The 15,617-nt window shown below is 41.0% G+C and overlaps 2 protein-coding genes across 4 annotated transcripts in view; one reads left to right on the top strand and one right to left on the bottom strand.

Annotated features, from left to right (window-relative positions):
* LOC132914783 (uncharacterized) overlaps positions 1–3,387 on the bottom strand; it is a 70,940-nt gene extending 67,553 nt beyond the window's left edge. Inside the window, exons 1-2 of one of the 3 annotated variants that reach the window (XM_060974185.1) lie at positions 3,164–3,385; positions 2,918–3,094 (exon numbers count right to left, since the gene is read on the bottom strand). In XM_060974185.1, coding sequence (XP_060830168.1) covers positions 2,918–2,966 — 49 coding nt within the window. In that variant the 5' untranslated portion in view covers positions 2,967–3,094; positions 3,164–3,385. Of the gene's footprint in view, positions 1–2,917 lie in introns of all 3 variants that reach the window. The other 2 variants (XR_009659685.1, XM_060974184.1) reach the window with 2 other exon arrangements.
* The window catches only part of LOC132914836 (uncharacterized), a 116,885-nt gene that overhangs the window by 99,051 nt on the left and 2,217 nt on the right, over positions 1–15,617 (top strand). The window lies entirely within an intron of this gene.

The following is a 15,617-nucleotide window of genomic DNA, read 5'->3' as shown; positions in this document are numbered from 1 at the left end:
GCCTTCTACCTTTTTCCAAGATTGCTTCAAGCTACACACAGATGAGTAGAATGGATGATGGGAGGGGGGGAAAGAAAGGAAAACCTGGAGGAATTTCAATGGTTGGTAATTGGGTCAAACCCCGAGCTGTACAACCTCAGCTCGATCCGTTTTACTTGTTTATCCCCATATCGCGAAATGAGTTTTGCAAGGAGCAACGTCGAGCAACGAGAACGCTGGAAACGCGTGCCAACGACAAACAAGACGGATACAAGACGACCAACTCTCGACAGCTTGTTATCGCTGATGGAGTTTCGCGAGACTTTCCGCCCACTCCTCTTGTATAATTGATGGCATATTATTAGCGTTTTAGTCTTTCGCCGCGCACGTGACTTCTTCCTAAGACGTTGAATGCCGTGTTCCTTCGATTTTCATTTTCGAAATTTCTCAATCCTAATTTTTCTTTTTTTTTTTTTTCTTTTTTTTTTGACGTTGAAAAATATATACAGTGTAAAAAGTACATGGAGAAATTGTTATCGGTGTGTTCGAGGTTTCCTTTCAATCTTGTATTAAATATCATCTAAAATCGCTAAATGTAGCTGCTTGCTAAAATTAGAGCAACATTGAAATATCATAATTCGAGAAGGTTAAAATAAGATAAATCTCGTGGGCTAAAAATTGTTCAACCGTGGGAATGATTTATCTAACGTTATCAGGAAACAACGTGCAAATGACACGTAATATTTTTCGAAGATTAAATGTCATGGTGTAGTATATCTGAGAATGGGTAAAAAAATTTTTTTTTTAAATATGTGAAATTCGCGTGGCAGTCTACGTGTTAAGCACTTTAGAACGTATATTGTGATTAATAACGAGCAGATATCAAGTTTCATTTGAAGTAATCTATATCACGCGATAAATGAGACTGCAGAAATATCGCGAATATCGAAATACAACATTGAGAACTGTTTATGTTAGCTGCAGTGGTAACAATAGGTCTGACCTTTGGATTATGTATTGTTCGATTACAAAACGAATTACTTTTGAGAGGAATTTCCACGGTAGACGAAAAATGGATAATTCGTGGTGACATAGTGCGAGGAAGATATCAGGAGGAGACTGAGTCAAAGACGTTAAAATTTCCAGGAATTTCCAGGTCCAGATTATTGTTCAGGAAAGTATAGTAAATTCTGGGAGAATGGAATCGTGCAAATAATAAAACGACGACAAAAGATTGTAGATCAGATTGGTCGATACATGTTACAAATAGAGTTTTATTTATATCCAAGAAAGGAAGACTACCATTTGCTAATTAAAAATTGCTAGGAAGATCAGTAGTTTGGCTCGTTAACGAAGTAGGGATAATTATTATTGTCACGAGTTGCTGGCTTTTTAAAGGAATATTACTGCTTTCCTGTCTCTTATCTAAATCTCCCAAATAATAGTACATTATTCTTTAGCCATTGTTGTTAACGTACAAAAGTATACTTAAGATGAGTATCAGCTAAAAGAATCTCTGGTGTTTACAACTGGTATTAACAAGTCTGCTACAATGGTGGGGCTTCCGGTGTTTCTTGTTTTTGCCATTTACTGAATGTGCGCGAGTGTTCCCGATAAAATTAATAATACGATTGCCAAAGCGATCGAAATAACCTAATTTTTCGTCGAAATTTCAGAAAATTAATATTGCGGTAAATTTGAATCGTTAATAAAATGTTGATATTTTGCAGAAATTTTATAGTTTAATCAACGACGATGTTAGTACTAGTGTACTTACTCGCACCATATTATTTTGATTATAATTATTTGTATGTAAGTATAAGATGGTAACTCTGGTGTTAACAGTGATACTAAATTCTTGTACACAACACTAACGAGTACAGTAAGATACCTAACAGTAATTAGTGTAATAAACAAGCGGCGTGAATGAATCCTACATTTCGTAGCCTGGTAAAATAGCGAAATAAAACAAAATCTACAAATTATTATAATATAATATTTACACAAAGATTATATAGAAATTAAATTAATTCATGTTTCCTTCGGGATAAAATAAGAAATAGAAATGGATTTAATTTAACTAAAATTCTTATAATAAATTGTTCCATAGTATATTGTTTCACCTGTTAAACATGCTAATGTGATTAGTTAAGGAATTACTGTGCAATGCCTCGAAGGTATCGGTTCTTGGAACTTCCTACCATTCGAAGGTTGACTTTGTTTTGGTATGTTTATTGTGATTGATATTGAAACCTGAAGATTGTCGCAGAAACATGTAAACAGTGAATATTCTATTAAAATAGAATACCATTGATTTACGAAAAGAGCAACATAAAATAAATTGCTATGAATAAGTTGAATATTGTAATATAAAATAATAATGATTACACAGTTCTAATTTATAGCGATCGAACCACATTTTGATCAAATGTGACCACTATGATATTGAGACTATATAATAAGAAAACAAAAGATTAATAATTATATATAACATGTAATAATAAAATTTTCCTACATAGAAACTCCAATAACTTTTGAAACAATAGCTAAGAACGAACCTAACTGTAAGAAAAATCCGTTCCCTATCATTATGAGCTCCAAAAAAGTTTCTTATACCTTCCTCTAACGAGCACAATATCCCTGTCAGTCATAACTTTTCTGGAAACCCAATCAAGCCTGGCCCCGTTCAGTCTATCCGTTGAAATTCCTCCAAAGAAAATCCGCGATAGCACCATCGCGCGTTTGGATCCTATGTTCCGCCAGTTATTGAACAAACGACGGTCGGAATAGGTTGGAATTTTTAATACTAGCGGACGCACGCTACTCTAGCTGCGACTGCGGCACCGAGTGACACAGCGCTAAAGCCACCCTCGTAACACCCTACCACATACCCTTATACGCATTCTAAGAAAAGTCCCCCAGATGAGAAGTCACTCACCATCAACAAGAAGACAGGTCAACAACAGCAATCCGAGTCTCCAATCCATGGTCGGGCAATCGATCAATTTATAACCAGTCTATCTTCTCTAAGAATCTTCTTTAATGCTTCACCACAGTGTCTCACAGAGAACAGCGTCACACACGGTGTCAGCTCACGAAAGCAGTAGTCCACGCACTGTAATATACCCGAGTCACGATTCAAGGCGGCAGAGTCACAATGGGATAAAGTAACGGCAAGAAGCACCTTGACAAAAAGAAGGCGCGGAGTAAGTAGCGAATGGTTCGAGAGGTCTGCCGGACTCCCCTTGACCTCCCTCACGATAAGTCGTACGCGTGACGATCGCGCGAAAGGCACGCGTCGCGAGGAAATAGCTGCAGCCGGTGAGACATTTGGGAAGAGCGTGTGTATCGCGCGATGATCGCGTGTCCAAGTGCTGCGACCCTAGCGAGCTCATGCCGCCCACTCCACAGCTACCCCCACCGCGCGGCTCATGGCTGGCGTCGAGCGGAGCAGCAGCGTGGCCGAGCACCGCCGTAGACAACCGAGCACTCACGATCTCGTGTTGCGCCCTTTCGGTTGGCGTGGTGGGGGAAGCGGCGAGCCTGAGAGTAGGAACACGGCTCAGGGACGGCGTATCGTGGCCCGCACCCTTACCACCGTGTCCCGGAGACTGGAAGATTGCCTCGTTTCGAGTCAACGAAATTTTGTCCCCGCGATTTGCTTCCGAACGAGATCAACTGGTATTCGATGGTACGGGGCGGATAGACGACCATAGTGGGGACTAGACGAAGGAGACGGCTATTTCGGAATTTTCCTGACGCACGCCGAAAGGGAAAGCGGCAAATAGTGGCGGGTCAGTGGTAATGATTGTGTGAGCGAGCCAAGCAATGGCAATTAGGGGGTGGCGCTGCCACGATCGGTCCCCTACTTTTTTACTAATGACTTTATTGTTCCCCTTAGCAAGATTTTATTTCTTTTTTTCTGGTCGTTTGGTAGGTTTTTCGTGTTCTTTTTCGGAAAGGTAAAATGAGTGGGTTTGTCGAGCACCAGCAGCGCAGCACGGTTGTAATTGTTGATGTTCCCTTTATTCGTTTGTTTTTCGCAAGAACAATTCCGTGGGAATTCCTCTGTATTTAAATACCGGACCGGCGGGAAAAAATTTCTAGCCGGCAGTGGAAAATTTGTTTCCCGCTTTTTATTCCAGCCCAAACGGGGACACGGTCTCTTGACGACTTAATTAGATTTTTGTTGTCCGACAGAAGCAAAAAGACAGACGCAAACCCTTCTTGTTCTTCCCATCCTCCGCTCTCTCCCTTAATTATTTTCCGAATTAATCAACTTCCAGAAACCGAAAACGGAAATAGCGAAACGTTCGGTGATTAAATATAGCATCTACTGGATTAATGCTATCGACCAGCGGTTACGAGGTACACTTTTTGGCAAAAAATTATATCGAACTGTTTAAGGGACATTATTCTACATATTTGGACCATTGATCTCAAATCAAAAATAAAATTATCAGACGATACTATGTAAATAAAATAGAAAAATCTATCCTACTAATTATGATTTTTTAAACATTAGACATAATAACTAGGAGCGTGAGAAAATCGTATACATTCGTCGGTCGGATCAATGGATGGACAGGAGGGTCGAGTTATCACGGAAGGAAGAATGGTTACATACACCCATAAACAAACGGAATCGCGTCAAACCGTGCAACCGCAATAACAAGCCGCTACAGTTATCGTAGCATGTGCACTTGTGCAATTATTACCGCACCAGGGGTTCCCCTGACGATTGTACTATCAGAACAAGTTCTCCTATGCACATACAGTCGTCAAACGTTACAACAAATACTTTCCAAATAATCTCTAGTAAATATTTTGCTTCAGCTATGGGCATAGACCAATTTTGGGAAATTCAAGGGTGTTAGGAGTAAGTGACTAGAATAACAGGTATCTAGCTGTTTCTGATGAACAAGAATACCGTATAATTGATACCTACACACGACCAATTGCATACCAACGAACTTGTGTGCGATTACCTGGTTTGCATCAGAAAAGCCACGTTTCTCACAGGTGTTAATACCATGAAAATCTGCTATACGAACGTGGACGAATAATAAGAGGAATTATAATAAGAACAGGGAAATAATAGATTACGAACAATGAAAGGTAAATCTGCAAACAATATAAAAATGAAGTTCGCTTGTCGATTTAAAAAAGCAGCTTAAATTTAGGAGATTAACTCGTCCGTTTGATCCTAACCTAAAAATCCTCGTGTACAACAGAAAAGAAAATGAATAGAACGTAACAATTCTGAACAAAAGGGTTAAACAGGGCACTTGTAAATCTCTGTGCAGCGCTATCGGTGGAAAAAAAAGGAACGTAAACGAAGCTAGCACGCCACCTGAGCCCCCGAACGGAAGAGCGACGCTCTTGAAAAATCGTGTTTTCCTAGCATGGCAACTCGAGAGGGTCGAAAATTGATTAAAATCGAGGCAGAAATCGAGCAGTGAACGATTTTTCAACGTGGACGCGGAACAATGTGTCGCTATTTTGCCTGAAAACCGACCGAAGAATCGACGCGATAAATCTCGGCTGTCGGGGTCCGTGTAAGAGCAAAGGACACGCGCATGCGCAAAGACACGATTCTACGTTTCCACGCAAGAACGTCCCATTAGTAGCAAGTATTATTTCGCCGCACGATCGGCAACCCGCGCAACTCTCGCGATTTTCTGGTCGAGAGTGCATCAATGGATATCGATTTTTTCCTTTATTTTTGGATTTCTATTCGAGCTCGTCCAAAATTTATCTCTTGCTCTTTCGTATGTCCATCAAGGAAAATTTTTAAATCGCAGCAATGGTATGACGCGTTTTTCTTTCTTTTTTTTTTTTTTTTTTGTTCATTTTTGAATATTAGCGTCGCGCTACGGATTAAAATTTCATGAGAGGGCAGGCATCTACGATACTCGCGGCAAATATTTGTCTACGAATATTATGGAGACTTGGAAGGGACAAATTATCAACGTGCGCGAATTATGAAAGATGGTAGACAAGATACGACAGGACCTCTCATACGCTGTACACACAGAAACATAGCAAACGCAGCCTCAACGAATGACCGCTCGACTCAATGTTGAAGTAAAATAGATGGAAACAAAAATTGCTTGTATTAATCGTTAAGATGTGGAATGTTTTTCTTTCCTTTTCTCTTGACCCAATGCACTGGAAGTGTGAAGAATTCGCTTTGGCGAACGTGGTTTCTGAGGAAAACGTTATTGCGTCGCGAATTAAGGACACTTAATAATGCCCATCGACGAGCTGACTTTATCGTGATGTGGCCGTAATGGAGCCGCGACTATAATCGCGATATTATCTCTAAGGACTTTAAAACGATCGCATCTCGACCTTACCGCGACCCCTTTTTGATCGATGGGAACGTGCCTTAATCCTCCATAAATCACGACACCTTTGTTACCCAAAACGCCTGCACACAGCGATCCTCCGATAAGATTTAACAGGATCGATGAAAAAGGCGACTTAACCCTGTCGAGTTCCGCCAATTTTTCAATCTCGCGAGATCTTCGACGACAAACCACGCATCTTAATAACCATCCCTTATTAAGTTAAGCTTCGTGACCAGCGACGGGCTCAAGTACGTCGCGAGTAGATAACCCCCCCCCCCCCCGACAGATCCAGAAAGATATAGAATTTCTCGTTTCCTCGCTCCTAACATCGTTCAAGGATAATGGAAAATTTTTTCAAAACTCTTCCGGGTAGCGTTCGAACTACCAGGCGATCGTTGGATATTGGATTTTACTCCGTTGTCCTCCTCGCTTTGTATCGCATCGGATATCCTCTCTACTTCAATTATTTGTTCATAAGAATGATGCAATACGCGAAAAGTACGGAAATTACGTTGAGTAATAAAATTAAATACTTCGTAACTATTAGGTTGGCAACTTTGTATTGACAAAATCCGCAACCACTTAGTTGCCAACCCAATATATATCGTAATAGACGATCCTTCGCAGGTAGTCGAATAAGCGTCATCCGAATGTGGGTGACGCGGTCGTACGAACTTTATTGTCTCCCAAATATGGGTGACGGTGGCAGTCAGCGTGTTAATAGACAGAGAATAGATCTATATATTCTCATAGATATTATTAAAGTATATATAAATAATGGTTATTTAACGAGCAATATATATTCTAACAATATCTATCGAAGTATAAGATCAGTTTCGGGTCATATAGACCCGAGGGAGAGGGCTGTGTTAATTTGTATTTATGGCTACATACGTGGCGTGGTTCATCCCATCGCTATTTACAACGTGGCGAAGCACGGCGAGGATACGGATTTGAAAATTTCCGAAGGCGCTTCCACCGAGTGGAGAGCAAGCTCGTTCGCACGTGGCCCGAGCAAACCGCCAGGAAGGTTAATTACTCGCGGGAGTTCATTTCGGGTGGGCCAGCAGAAAGCGGTAATTGCAAAACACAAACACTTACGCCATGGCGTTGAACGTGCAAAGGGGGCCACCAGAAGGGCCGCGTGGCGACCTTCTTCCCGGTAATTACGTCTCTTTTTTACATTTTCTTCCTTCTCTTCTTTCCCTCCTTTCCTTTTTTTCTTTCAATTTCACCGCACACTCTGCTCCGTGTTTTCCTTCCCTTCGATGTACACACAGGGTATAAATAAGATAACCGCACACGGTGCACTTTACGCGTCACTTATCCGGTAAAACCCACGTAAAGGCACCGTTTTCTATCGAGAACGCCAGTTACTTAATTTTTCCGGAGAAAATATCGCTTTTCGAATCCACATGACATTAATCGCGCAAGATCGCAACGCCGATAGTCGCACGACCCCTTTTACTCGCCGCTTACGACGAGCATGGCACACTGTCATCGTATTCTGGCCCCTGGCACATAAGGAGCTCTTCTGGTTATAGGGTGTCTTTAAAGGAACCCCCGATACCCGAGTCAGGATCATAAAACCGCTATGATCGAACCGAAAGGAGATCATTTGATTAGCCTCGATTACCTGATCCTGATTATCTACTAGCCACGGTGAAAACATTTTCCAAATCGTGGTACAAAATTTTTGTTGTTGCGAGGTAACCAGGATCAGTCATCGATCATGATCATAAGAGACTGAAGCGATACGAACGCATTGCACTCGTCCGATTCCTGCACCGATCGATCAGCGAAGTACAAAAGTACTGGACTGGCAACTAAGTGACTGCGGATTTTGTCAATAGGTGGTAATACTAGTTAGTTGCCAATCCAGTGCTTTTGTACTTCGCTGATCCAGTTTTTACGAAAGAGTCCAGCTTTTACAAAAGTCCTACCTGTTTAGGTCTTATGTACTGGGTTGTATGTATAGGTGGCATTGACAAAATCCGCAGTCACTTAGTTTCCAACCCACTACGTAAGACCTGAACAGGTAGGACTCTTGTAAAAGCTGGACTCTCGCGATTCTTGCAGCAAGGTGCTCAATGGCTGACGCTATTCCTTACTTTATGATTCCTGTCATCCGCGTCGCTCCTGCATCTACGATACTCTTTGCCATGGAAGCAGCAAAATTAGAGCCCAAGTTTGCCCCTCCATCGCTTCTCATCTTACGTCGCTAACTAAAGCCAGCGTCCTCGCTGTGCATTAACAGGATGCAGCGCGCGAGATTCGCCTACCAAAATGTGCAAAAAGTGGAGAGTGCAGTACTATGAGGGTCCATACGAGTCAGCTACTATGGACGTACTAGATCTGCTGAAAACATCATCCACGCGAACCCTTCTCACTTTCTCAGCCAGGATACACGAAATTGAGAGAGTATAGATTGAACAACGAGGCCAACCCACCCCTTCCATTCTTATAGTGGTCGATTTAAGGGGTTCCATAAAATTCCCTGGAGAAGATGGAGAACCACGGGAGGAAGGAACAAATAACGGAGCAGGGAATCGTAAGGAATAATATACGATAAATCTGAACCGCGATGTTCCATGGTTATTCAAGGGGTTGAGGTTTGCGTGTGTGTGTGTGTATGTGTGAGTGAGTGTGCGCGCGCGCTAGTTCTCTTTACGCGTGTACTCAGGGCAGACGGTGAGTGTCCACGGCCCCGGGGTCTACGGAAGAAAAAAAATATATAATAGGAAGGCTGTGGGTCACGAAACGGCCGAGCATTAATCCTTTTATCGCGAGGCATAAATGTTTGGAACGGTGACAAACGTTTGCCCAACCGAGTTTGCGTTTTTAATAAAGCGATATTTTTCTGGGAACGGCTGGCCAGGGAGCTGGTTATTTGCTTTCGAGCGGGTCTAGCGCCGCCGCACTTTTTAAAGCAACTACGCTGCAAGCGGAGCGATGATTTTTTAAATTTGGTTTTTATAGAGTTTCTTGGATTAGGTTGGTCAGCCACTGCATTTTTCCTACGGCTTGTTAATCACTCACCGTGTGTTTTCATTTAATTTCAGCCACGGTGGTCCAAGTGCCACTGGGCTCCCTAACGCGATTAAGATGCCAGCTATAGCGATTTTTATATCAGTTTCATTTTCGAATAGTTTCTCCGGATTTTTGCAAGATTGCTGCACTTCATTAATTGCTCCTTCGTTTGATCCCGAGTGCTGCACGTGCTGGTAAAATGACTACACGTGCGATAGAAAGACACAGTGGTTTCGTGTTAGCACTAGAACTAGTTAACACGAAACTATTTCTACCAAAACCAGTGAAAATGAATGGTTTTTTAAAAATACATAATAATAGAATATTTGTATATTTATTGATTTGTTACTTTCTTACAGAAGCAATCCCACGTTATGTGATACATCTCTGGTATTATTAATCCAGCTGGGACCATCATCTCTAAACGAGGGTTTATTTATAAAACTTATAATTTATTTATAATTATAATTTAAATTAATATATATATAGAAATAATAATTATAATTTATAAAATTGTATAACCAGCCATTTTGACTTCTGTGGTATTTCTAGCGTTAGCATCCAGCGATCGATCCGGAATTTTCCCGATAGCTGATATCATCATATCGAATGATACGCAGTAAAAATTTTCAAAACGCGTGGCAAGTTGTAGAAAACGAGGAAACTGGTTAATTGGTCTTCGATAAACATATTGCAGGACCCTTTTACACTTTGACAAGTACCAGTTACTTTGACTGGTATTGGTATAAGTAGCCTTGATATAAAATTATTTTCAGTTTGAATACATAAAAAACAAAATAAAATTCATTATATTATTCCTTTAGTTATCGTCGCGAGAAAATATAACACAAAGTAGGAATTTTATAATAAAATTGTAAAACCAGCCAATTTGACTGGTGTGCTGGTTCTAGTGTTAATGTCTAAACAATTTTTCCCCATTACGTTAACCGAGTTTCTTTGCCAGATTGTTTCTATGCGCTTGATAACTCCGGTTCGTATAAAGTTAGTCAGAGAGAGGTGATCGAACCTTACCAGTTCGATAGATAATTCATTTACGTTCGTATGCATTATTTCTAGCTGCGACAAAAGCACCCGGATATCGATGCTGTCACGTTCACAGAAGAATACACATAATTGCACCGAATCCTATTTTAGTGTCACTTCGACTCTGCTTAAGACTGATGGCCGTTTATCGATTGATTTATATTGAAATTAGGTCGAAGAGTCTAAAGGAAAGTATCCAATGCAAATCTCGATTAAAATTAGTCCTGATTTTTATGTGTAAGAAATACGTCGTTCTATCGTTTAATCCTCGATTTTTCACGTTAATTAGAGCCAAGACGAGTGTATGCGGTAGGCAAGTTAGCACTTTCAAGAAGCATCGATTAGCCTGATTTATCGATGGAGCAAATCGGTTATTCGAGTTGGTAAATGTTTATCGAATAAACGAGCGTGTTCGATTAATTAACACGGAGCCTATTGTTGCTGCTCGCCACGTCCACATGTTGCGCTCACAGGGGAGTGGCCGAAGTTGCCCGGAATAAAACGTTAATTATTACTTGACAATTAGCCGTCAATTAATGCTTACGAAACGGTTAATTTGACGAGACTTGGGCAAACTGTACACCTGTTGTCTGATCCACGTTCACTTTAAATGGCCCAACGATCCGGTCACTGGCTTGGAAATCGTGAAATAGGTGAACCTAATTGGTTCACCAACCTACTGAAAAATTCATCGAAATTGGGCCAAAGCCAAATTCCTCTGCCTCGAAAATGGCTAAATTATACCACAGGGCAGTAACTCCGCAGCTGATCGATGAAATCTACGTTGATCCTTCGCTATGTGCTACCGGGCAATCGAAATATATTAAGCTACTCAGCCAGCGTTCTCAGGCACGACAAATTGCGTTCCATAAAGTTGACAATCGAAAAAATGTTCTAGGTTAGGATTCCTTCGCATAAAGGACATCTATAGAGCCGATTTGGAACCAATATACGATAACAGCTCTGCATGTAGCACTGTAATTCTACAAAGTAGCAGTTCTGAAAAATCCCATTTCCGAAACGTACAAATTCCTCATTTCGAAAATTCTTAATTTCTAGTTCCAAGATTCGAACTGTAATCTGACGAAATTATCCAGGGGAATTATCCAGGGTTTGTACAAGTCTCGTTCGAAGGCAAGAGATCTCTACGTTTGCAACATTTTCCTAACCTAACATATTCCAAGGTATTTCATAGAACGTATTTTTCTAAGCTTAATTTCCATTTCATTTGTTTATTCGTCTATTAGAATATACAGGCAACTCTAGCGAACTAACGCGTCTTTGTTTACGATTAAACGAGAAAGAAACGTTGGTCGAGTTGGTTAGGTTACTGGGTTAGGTCAGAGATAGGTTAGGTGTAGATTAGATCGGAGTTAGGTTAGAGGTTAGGTGGATGTTAACACCTGAGAAAATGAAAGCTTGCTATAGAAGAGATTTCTAAGAAGAAATAGTAAGATAGACTGTAATCTTTTTAGCAAAGTATAAGGAAGATCAGGACGAAACAAAGGTTGTTAATCCGCGACTCCAGATAAGCGTCTTCTTCGTGATTGTATACAGAACCGCTCGTAATTATTCAAACGGTACTGCTTTTATAGTTTACCTCACTTTTATTATAGAAGCATTTCCAGGTTATTGTTATCGTCGTAATTTATTATTCAAGCAATGAACACTTTGTTTACCGTATCGATTATCGATGCAAATCGTACGTGTCTTTGGTTGAAATTTACGTAAGCCATCGATTTTTGACGTCGTTCGAAATAATTATCGGCAGACCGTGGATATTTATGCATTCATGGGAAATATCATTGTTCGGAAGTGTAGATAATACGCAAAAATATACAAAATACCCAAATTAAGTATTTAGTTAGCTATATTTACTGTACTCATATTGTTCGTAATTATATGAATTATTGTGATTTTAGAATTCAAATTTAACATTTAGTATATAATGGTGATTATAATTTCCAAATTTAACATTCCAAATTAATATTTGGATAACTGCGTGCTATTTAAAGCTCTCCGTCGTTGTTCGTGAAAGTCTAAATTTGCCTCGATATCTGCGGTCTAATTATAAAGGTGGACGCGTCCCAAGTGATAAATCCCGAAACTCGGGTTCGTTGAAATTTTCAAAAGTGTCCTTTCACACCAGAGGTGGGATTTTTCGCCGTCAATTTTCTCACGTTGCTCGTAACTCGATCAGTCAATGGAAAACTTAACTGTCCATTAGAGTGGGATCGTTGCTTATGGTTCGTTTAGTCGTCGTCCAACTTCGTCGAATTTGATTCTTCAGATTGTTCTGGTCGATCGATTAACGCGCCGCAAGAAACTTTCTCTTCTTTTTTTTTTTTTCTTCTTCTTCCTCTTCTCGACGAGTTGAACGAAGACCCGGCCGGTTTGCTCGACAAGGCTACGCTTTTCGACGGCAACTTTTCCGCTTAAAATAACTCGCCTTAACTCAATTATTTCTCATTAAGTCCGCCGGCGCTGGGGCCACTTCTTTTTGTCCTCGCTAACTTTTCGCTGGGCCGCACAATGCTCCGTCGGTGGGAGCAAAGGGACGAGGTCGCCCTGTAACCCTCGCCCCCACCATCGCCAGAGGCGAGCTAGACGAATGCAGGACTTGCAAGTGTGTCATTCGATTAATTTTTACGTAGACCCGTTCTTTTTTCTCTCTGTCATCATCGGGCTGGCAGGATGCCTCTGAGCTAAGGTTGGCGAAAGGACGTAGGAAACGGTAATTCGTGATAATTGCCGAACAAACTGTGATCTACTACGGACCTAATTTACTTTCAGTTACCTAGCCATAAATTACAATGTCTTGGATTAACGCTAGCCACTCGTGGCTTTCTCGACACTTTGACCGGTTTGCAGCAACAGTATGTAAAGTTGATCGAAATGCCACTGGTAGCTTGTTCGTTTCAGCTTATTAGCCCAGAAATCTAACTCGATTACATGGGTTACGATATACAATACACATACGTTGTACACATATGTATACGTCGTCTTAACTCCATACTGTTCTATACTACCAAAGTGATAGTTAATCAAAATAGCTGGTTATCCCTTCGAATAGAAATTCAGCCAAACTTAAGACAATCGCTTCTTTTGCAGAGTTATTTCTTTCCAAGTAAAAGCATTGAATTGATCAAAATAGTTCCACTTCGAGTAATTAAAATTTCATTAAAATCAGTAATCAAAGTAAATTTCATTTTGTATTGGAAATAGAAATACAAGCCGATGCTGGGTAGCGAAGGGGTTGAAAGATGCAGAGCCCACAAGTTGCCTAATATTCCTAGGCGATGCCACGGTACCTATATGTCCCCCTGAGGCTACACGAAAAATCATAGCCGCTCGAATAAAGATTCCAGACATCCTGTTTATCGTGGCCAGTCACGTAGACACGAATTCGTAGTGTGTCGCGTTTTGATAGCATTCGCATACACATACCGTTAGCATAACGTACGCGTATACACGATACGTGTAACGTGGAGGGTATTTAAACGCATATGGCTGGCCGCCGGCATAAATATGGAGTTCTGTTGCCGGCTGGAATGCGCAACATACGGCCCTGCCGCCCGCCAGGATAATGAGCACGCGATCGTTACGCTATCGATGCACCACACGTTCTACCAGCTGCCCTCCCTCATCGTTTTGCGAAAAGTATCTTCGCCGTTTGTCACTATTCGCCACCCTACACAGCCCCAGCCAGATCTTGTTGCAATTTGCTGGCGGTAATTAAAGGGGAGCGGTGGTGCTGCCACCTCGAGGCACAGTTCGAAGCCTCCGCAGTCTGTTCTTGGACTTGAGCTATTTTCAAATGGACAATCGGAAAATTTGATGTTTTGATGTTTGCAATGTCATGGCTTCGAGGTCGATGCGAATGTGTAGAATTTGTGGAGATCTAAGAGATAACGGTAAGATATGCGAGTGTTCGCGAGTTCCCGATGTCCGAGATGCTATTTGATAGTTTTTGCAGGTTGGAATATCAGATTTAGTGCGCGATGATAAGTTAGAAATGTTGGAGCGGTTTACGAATTACTTTTTAGCTAACAGTCGCATACTTTGGCTTTACTTGGGTTTCTCACATTAGAACTGGTCTCTCGCGTAGAGTTTCAAATTTTACACTCTGTGAGCTATCTCTGGATAGACAATCGAGTAACTTGATACTTCTTCGAGCTGTTCTTTTTTCTTTTCAGTTTCCGATGTCGGATAATGAGTCAGATGCGAAGTTTTCACTTTAACCGATACGATACCGTTATGGAAAAGACGAGTTGCTAGAAGTAATTTTATTTTCGATCAAATTTTAGTTCAAACGAAGGTAAAGAATAGAGCAATTTCCTAATTTTAGACCTGTGATATTGGCTTCCTAAATCAAATCAGGTTACTGCAGCACTTCAACCCAGGTTACCTCTATTCACACGCCTTCAAACCAACTACATATTTTCACTCAGCAATCGTAACTCGTTCCTGAGTCATACATTGCGCAATCTTGATCCGTACGGTCTTGATTTGTACAATCACGAACTTCCACTCGTTCGATTAATCCGCGCGTGGTTTTCGCGCGTCTTTCGTAACAATTGTAAAAAATTTTAAGATTTTTTAAAGAGATTATTTAAAGGAAATGGTTGATGGCTGGAAACGACATCAGCTGGTCGTTCGGCAGAAGGAAATAGGAAAAATTCAGTGGATCATGTTCACTCGGGGAAAACACAGGGTATTATTTCTAAAGCGAGTTTCCTAATTCCAGTAACACTTCGATCGAATTATTCCCCGTGAGTTCACGAATTCAATAACGTTTTACGTTCGTGGCTGGCCGATAGCGTACTTTCTCGATAAAATATTTGTACGAATATCAGCAGATCGCTGGATATACCGGTGTAGCGACCATATTTTCCTCGCCGTAGATGGCTGGAATTTCTAACCTTCGACGAAGTTTGCTCAGAGCGATGTACGATAAGCAGACCTTCGCAACGCTAATAACCAGCTAAAGAAATTTAAACAGGCGGAGAACATTTCGGAAAAAAGAGGAAAAAATTAGGCTTCCTCGCATTTACCAAGGTACCTAAAGATTCACGCTCACTCGAACCTGATATCTCCCGGCACGTATACCCAATATATTGGGCTGGCAATCACTTAGTCGCCAACACAATAATTGTCACAACTAGCCTGTTCCTTCTACGTAAACTAAAATGTATTTTAATTTCAATTTCG

Source organism: Bombus pascuorum, chromosome 15, assembly GCF_905332965.1.
Source record: "Bombus pascuorum chromosome 15, iyBomPasc1.1, whole genome shotgun sequence".
Classification (NCBI taxonomy): Eukaryota; Metazoa; Arthropoda; class Insecta; order Hymenoptera; family Apidae; genus Bombus; species Bombus pascuorum.
The sequence above is the reverse complement of the archived record's forward strand: the minus strand, read 5'-3'. Positions and strand labels throughout refer to the sequence as shown.